At 39.5% G+C, this 7,500-nt stretch overlaps 1 protein-coding gene across 2 annotated transcripts in view; it reads right to left on the minus strand.

The window, feature by feature from the left end:
* Positions 1–4,179: 4,179 nt before the first annotated feature.
* LOC137967447 (D-ribitol-5-phosphate cytidylyltransferase-like) overlaps positions 4,180–7,500 on the minus strand; it is a 33,945-nt gene continuing 30,624 nt past the window's right edge. The window contains exons 13-16 of one of the 2 annotated variants that reach the window (XM_068813968.1): positions 6,176–6,274; positions 5,862–5,987; positions 4,834–4,908; positions 4,180–4,442 (exon numbers count right to left, since the gene is read on the minus strand). In XM_068813968.1, coding sequence (XP_068670069.1) covers positions 4,332–4,442; positions 4,834–4,908; positions 5,862–5,987; positions 6,176–6,274 — 411 coding nt within the window. In that variant the 3' untranslated portion in view covers positions 4,180–4,331. The remainder of the gene's footprint in view (positions 4,443–4,833; positions 4,909–5,861; positions 5,988–6,175; positions 6,275–7,500) is intronic. The other variant, XM_068813969.1, reaches the window with a different exon arrangement.

Consider the following 7,500-nt stretch of genomic DNA (forward strand, 5'->3'; position numbering starts at 1 on the left):
CTATGACCATTTGATCAATGCTAAAATTGCCTAAAATTGCGTGACCTAGCCCCTTTAATGAAGGCAAAGCGATATATTCAACCCCAGTCCCCAAAGGGAGGGAGGGGAAAAACTTTAACAAATTGCAAACAGCTAGTTGGTTTACTATAGAAGACAAGCTGCCAGGTGAACCTTGGACGGCTGACTGAAGCTTTTATAGCTAGACTCTGTCTGTTAAAGTAGCCAGTTGCACAGTTTTACTATGTAGCAGGTAGGCATTACACGTGCTCTTTAGCAATAATGAATGAGGCTTTAACAGATTTGACCAATGCAGGTGTACATTATAATCTGAGATCTGGGAACAAAGTCTTTATGTCCTCGTTTTATTTACAACAAAACCGTTGATTTTATGACCTTGAACGGCCGACTACAAAGAACGCCTACAAAGAACGCGAGTACGCTCACGTGTCATTAATCGTATTTTACTGATGGGGCAGTAAAATCTCATTTAAAGAGAAAAACATATACTCGTTTATGTGCACAATACATCGAAGAATAAAGTCTACAAATACCTATTTTACCTTCAAATACTTACCCCTCCATAACATTTCAAATTCCGTTTTCCGTGAATAGTCTCATGATTACGTGTTACATACGAACCATGGCAATTACTTGCTTTACAATCACTGGTTCCTCGTTAATCCAATTTATTACTACAACTTGTTTGCATTACTAATTAACACGAAAAGGGATAACTTCGGAATTTTTAACAATATATCGCTTTCATCTAACCCAAAATCATTCAGATATTCAAAACGTCCTATGCATAATCCATTTCTTTCAACTTTGTGTTTGTCAGCATTATGATTTGGAATATTTTAGGTTTACGTGTTCACAAGTTTGTTTTTGTATCTCGTAGATGCAGTTAGATTTCCAATTACACACTCTGCTTCGATTGGCCACTCTAACTCGCTGTGTAAATAGTTCACCCTAAATTCAAAATAGATACGTTTCGTTTCTGAGAAAACAAAACATTCTTTTACAAATCATACCGGGTATTCATGATTTCTGCATAAATTTAAGTTTCATTTTGCATTTACCTGTTCATCCACGCTTTTTGGAAAAGTGGTACATACACTGTACCACGTGCTTAGATTTAAACGCATACCTGAGGTAGATATTTTTGTTGTCTTTACGAGGAAGTGATCTCCCTTGCTAGTAATACGATGAAATGTGGATGACCTCGGTACGTTGTTACCCAAATACGTTCCTGCAATTTTCCTCCTTTTTCTGCTGTTATAAAATAGACGTCTCAGCCTTTTCTCTGTAATTCTGCTTGGTTCTCGGGCACGTCTATGTCGATGCTCACGCAAATCAAAACAAAAGTAAACAACTTTTGCTTATCGAGACCTGTAAAATACTTCGGAATGAAGTCTTTATTATCATTTAGAATAAAATAACTGTACAGCGTTTCAAACTACATCAAAGTTATTTTCTAAAGAGCTGATCACATTTTCCACTGATGACATCAAATCTTGTGAAGTAGTAGAACTATACACACAAGATGGCAGTGAACACGATCGCTAATATGGCTATTTGAACAAAGGATATAAGCTAGACCATTACAAGAAACAAACTGTTTAACAATGAAAAAGAAAAAAAACGTAGTAGACAAAAAACTTATCTCCGTAGTCAATGGTACACTGAGCGGGAGGCTATTTGTTCGCGGTGAAAATGGTACCAGCGTGGGGCCATTTGTTCGCTGTGCAAATGTCTTTACTTTGTCTTCAGAAGATTCCAATATAGCGTCCATTTGTTTGTGGAGTTATTTTCTTTGTCACTGTCATCTTTAGAGTAGTTCTCAATAAGGTACCCGCTGCTTATTAAAGAATTAGTGTTTTGACTTGTATCACTTTCAATAGTTGCGTCCATTTCAGTTACATTTGAGTATATTCTTGTTGCATTCAGTTCGCGGAACGACCCGTTTCGAAGCTGACGCTTGACATCTTTTAGTGTGGGTCTACCGCGAAAAGCGTATGCCATTCTTTGTATGTGCTTTGAGCGCCCCAAGAAGAAATCGATTAAGCCAACGAAATGCCGATCTTCAGTAATTCAAACAACGCATCACAGAGCTCTTCATGATCTTTGATTACGTGGTTTGCTTTAAATAACCAAAGTAAACAGCGCCACGTGGCTTCTATTGTGCATTACCCAATCAAAACACCGCCACGTGCTTTCTATTGTGCATTGCCCAATCAAACACGGCCACGTTTTCTATTGTGCATTTTGCTGCACAGGAAAAAAAAAACTGAAATCTAACGTCTTTTATAACTCGAGCCCCTACGGGGCCCGAGTAATTACAAACAGTTACACTACCTGAGGGCCAACAAGGTGCTTCAGTTGAAAGTGGTGCGCTAGCTCCATTTTCAGGCATGCCACATTGTGGGCCCTCCGATCACTAGTTCAATTCAATTCAATTATTAACACTTATTCAAATTAAAAGAATACAAACTAATAGTAGTAGGAATATAATAGAGACAGAGCTATCTTTCAGTAGACCATGTTGAATTTTACATTACATTGGAAAAGTGCGTAGCAGCCAAAGGAGCAATGCTTGATGCTTTGGATGCGCCACCACGGAGTTATAGGAGACTGGTAACCCCAGGCCATTGAACTGAGTTCAGATGATAATTGTTCGGTTATGCTTCTTGGATTTAAATTGTCGAAATGGTGGATTTTTCGCTGTTCTAATGAAGGAGATGTTAGATGTTACCCCCGGTGAACGAGATCAAGAGATGGATTTTCTTTGTGAAGAGTACCGCAAAATGCGTGCCGCACGATTATTTTTCCTCTTTTAACCAATGATATTGTTGCTTTGTGGCGTCGTCGTTGACGACCGCGTCGTAGATCTTAAGATCTATGACGCAGTCAACGAGAATTACAGGTACACTCATTTGTAAATACCCACTTAGTTCAACTCGTTTTTTAAAGTTCTAGGGACGAAATGCATGCAGTGGGGAAGGGGAAGTTTTACAGGGAACATTCGAAGGGACTGTTGGAGACTCAAAACATTACTAGTACTTTCAAATAACGTATAATGAGATCAAAACTAAAGCCTGTTCCTTCCAAGAAGCAACTGAAACAACAAAAATAGTGAAAACTAAAATAGACAGCCAAGAAAACAAACATTACGAACTACCCGGCAAAAGCTCAACAGGACAATCGCTATTCTTACGTAGAGTTAGCAATTAATTGCGTCCTTCCTTGTTCTTTCTTTGAAGCACGCACTAAGTGCCTGGCCAAACGGTAACGGGAAATGTTTGGCCACCAAACAACATCAAACAATGTTTGGTGACCAAAAATTGTACCGTTTGGCCACCTTGTTTGGTGCTGTTTGATCGTGTTTGATAAAATTTGAAGGCCATCAAACATTCGATCAAACAACTTAAAACATTTCTTTCGTTCTCGTGTTTGATGGGCGAAGTTTTGTTCGTTTGGCCAGCCGTATCAAACATGTTTCAGTTTGGCCCGTGCATGCGTACCACGCTTGCTTGTATCTACGTGTTTTTTAACCATTTGGCCACCCTCTTCAACATCAGCATGTTTGATGTTGTTTAAACACCAAACATTTCGCGTTTGTCCAGGCCCTAACATTTTTAAATATTATGTACTTATTGACTGAGTGGGAGGGCCAGACTGGAAAATATTTGGCCCGAGGTCATGGCGTACGGACCGAGCGCAGCGAGGTCCGCGCACCATGACCGAGGGCCAAATATTTTCCAGTCTGGCCCGACCTAAACTCAGTCAATAAGCATTTTATCATATGGGCTCTTTACACTATTTATGAAGCATTCAGAAGACGAAGTTAGGACAAAATAAAAAAACAAAAGTATGCACAGAAAATTTATCTAATATGTTGTTTGCATTTGCTTTTCTGGCTGTAAATTACTTAGATGTTAAAAGCGACGAAATCCCCTAAAATTGCATCGCACGGAGCAGTATGTGTTCCTAGCAGGGCCGTACGGCTTTTTCCGGCCCTGCTCGCGCTAATGCGTACGGCCCTCATACGGGGATTTTCCCAATAGCTTTGCAATAAAAGCGCGCGCGGGGCCGTACTGGGCCATATGATAAAGTCTTGTATTTCATTTTGCATTACAGGTAGTTCATGCATGCCTATTTAGTTCTTTTTTTCATTGTTTAGCCATTCTGCATCCGTTTTATCGAGAGCTTTGTCTTGCGCCTCGTTGCCGCTACAGCGATAAAAATGAAATATCACCCGGGCCAGACTCTTCCCAGACCCGGTGGGAGAAACCCGTCCGCTGGCAGTCAGTGAAACCAGAGTAAATTCCGGATCACGTAATCGTATCGAAAGTCTGTCCATTCAATACTGACGGAACATCCAGCAAAGTGCTTGTTGTCAATTCAGCTGCTTTCAATGTCAGGTGTGACTCATCACTCTTGTCCTGCAAAAGAATATCACTAACCTTATTTCAAATCAAGGTCAACGTTTAGCACTGTAATCATTTGGCTACCAAGAACGAACAAAATTCTAAAGTTACGAAAGCAACTCGGTGTATTTTGAGCCGCGTGTAACCGATTGGCAATGATCTTTCCACAGCTAAGTCTTTGCCGTTTACTTCACTTTTTATGCTTAATTTATACATAACTACTAATTATGATTTATATTTGGATTGGGTTTCTTGAGTTTGATATGAAAAAAGCACCACGAGCAACAGTTTCAAGATTTAATGCAGAAAAGAGCAGATTACGCTCTTATTCGTTCAAAACCCTGTAGGGTCAAACCCTCTCTACAAGGGTTTGACCTTAGACTTGCTATAACTTGAATCGAAGTACCTGTTGACAAACAAACACACCAAAGCACTCGACAGCATGTCCCTGCATAAACCACTTCATTTCTTCAGTAGCCACCTGTCAAGGAAGTCAAGGTAAGGTCATGTAGCTATAATAATGTAATAATTTTATACAGATATTCCCTTGCAATTGCAATTTATTGTAATCAGTTATCAGGTTTGCTGTATTGTGTACGGTCCCCAAGTGTTCGATGTTTTGCCTAATCTCGATTGATCGTCCAGTCAAAACTTTGAGCCACAATCATTGAATCCCTTCCAGTGATTTTTTAAATTGACAAAGGCGTTATCTTGGTATGCTGGCTTTCTGTTGTTATCAGCCAACATAAGGGTGACGTTCCTAGTTGCCATGGTCGATAAAGAATGTTTTACGGGGAATTATAATGTTACAATTGAGTGATGCGGTTCTCTAAATGCCTTACGACAATAGTTTCAGATTCCTGTAACACCTCAAGACAAACTGGAAAGACTGTAACAGATGTATAGCCACAATTCTGGCTACGACATTTGAGACAATGTCTTTTCTGAAAGAAAATAAGAGTTGCATTGATCTCCCTCCCCCCTCAACAATGTTGGGTATCTCTCGTGATGTTCAAGGTATGGTTTTCAACACTGTTTCGGGATCATCCTTGTTATGGCCGGCAATAAAAAAAGGAGAGAAAAGGGGTGTATCCCCTGCGTTTTGACAAGGATCGTGGCCTGGGACCAAGCTTTTAATTGCAGAATGGAGCGAATAAATGGGAAACGCTGAGGAAAATAGCTGCGACTGAAATGAGCCCAACGGGTAGACTAGGAATGAAAAGGAAACAGGGAAACGGGAATTGATTGGCTCGATTTCTTGGTCTGTTTCTTTTTAGGTTTGTAATCTTTTTGTGTTTGTTTGTTCCCAAGTTATTCTTGTATTCAGCACAACAAAGGGCCAGGTACCAGGGTAAAAATTATGAAAAAACCTGTCTCAATGAAGCGGAACAATCTACGCTACTGCATGAAGTGTTTCATGATTGAATGCATAACCTTTATTGCATTGAAATCCATTCTTGTACTTGAAAACCCAACAGTGACCAGCCTGATTCTTTTAAACGAATTAGACCTTTGAGGGATTGCTTGGAGGAGGCGCTTGACCTCGTTTGGCGAAAAACTCTGCAACAAAGAAAGACATTTGAACTCCAACCTTTTCATTCTGATCTCTGTTATTGCCGCCGGTTAACGGCATTTCACCATAAAATAGCAACTTGTGGCCAAAGACAAAGAAAAGGTTATATCAAAAGTGAAAAAGAACTGAAAAGAACAAAAATCAAACACATGTTAAGATAAACCATTACGCCCACCTCTGGTGATGTTTTTTCTTCTGATTTTGTGTTATCGATTAGAACAACAACAGACAAAGATGCGTGGGCAGCCAGCGGCTTGGACGTGATTCCCAAAACCTGATAAACGACGAAACAGTTAGGCAATTTTAAATTCAAAATTACAGCTAAGATGGGACGGCAAAAAAGAATCTTTATTGTAGAATTTCATTACAGTACAGTGTATGTGTATGACTAGCAAAAGCTAGTCGAGGCGAGCAGCGGTTACACGTGTATAAAAGAGAGAACAAGTAGAAAAAGATACAGGATTCATTTGTGTTTTACAGACAATACATTATAGAGCGAATAGGTATACAAATAACTAGTGTACAAAGTATACAGTCAACTAAGTAAATATCATCTGAAATAAAATCAATAAAAATGCAATTATGAGAAGCCAAAGTGTTAAAGTGCTACTGGGATCAAAAAATCACTTCCTTTTTTTCTTCAGATTTTGACTGGCAGAAGTTTGAGCTTTGATTTTTATCCAAAGGTTGTTTACTTTGAGCGTAAGTTTTGGACTTCATAGTCCGCCATTACTCACGTTCCAAACTGACCGATTGGACATCAGAGGTTGAATCTTAGGAAAAATGACGTCATTGACTCGCGTGCAAACGCAGCCTATTACATACGCAAACACGAGTTTAAAAGTCTGAAAGCCCGAAATCTCTTTGTCTCTTTGTCTTACGCTTTGAAATTGGTTTGAGAGGCGTATGTTCAGTTTATTATAAAGGGAAGAGAAAGATTTATTATCTACTCAAATCAGGTCAAATCGAGACAAATCGCATAAAATACATTAGGAGTTTAAAATCTAAAACAAAGACATTTATCAGGTACATAAGGGAAGCTCAGTATGCTGACAACATTGCCTTGTTTGCCAATAATGGTACAGCCCTAAAGCTTCTGTTAACAGCCTACAGTGAACTGTCAAAGCAAATGGGTCAAATGACTGTAAATATCAAGAAACCGGAAGCAATGAATGTTGGTGACCAGATCGACTTCTATATTCAAGGACAGAGGTTAAAGAGAGAGGACCGTTTTAGATATTTGTGAAACTGCCAACCGCTTGTTTTGGAAAGCCGATCTTTTAACATGTTTTTAAGGTAACAAAAAGAAAAAGAACTGTGTAGTTTGACCACTTGAATCCTCTCCGTTCTTGAGATACAAAGGGAATTGTGACACCCGATAATGGTCCGTAAAGTTTCGGGACTTTCGAGAAACGGGCCCCTGGACACTATACCGACATCACATTAGACTCCCCAAGCACAGTACAGCAACAGCACATCAGGTCCATATTGAAGATCAGA

The sequence above is a fragment of the Montipora foliosa genome, chromosome 8 (genome assembly GCF_036669935.1).
Source record: "Montipora foliosa isolate CH-2021 chromosome 8, ASM3666993v2, whole genome shotgun sequence".
Taxonomy (NCBI): Eukaryota; Metazoa; Cnidaria; class Anthozoa; order Scleractinia; family Acroporidae; genus Montipora; species Montipora foliosa.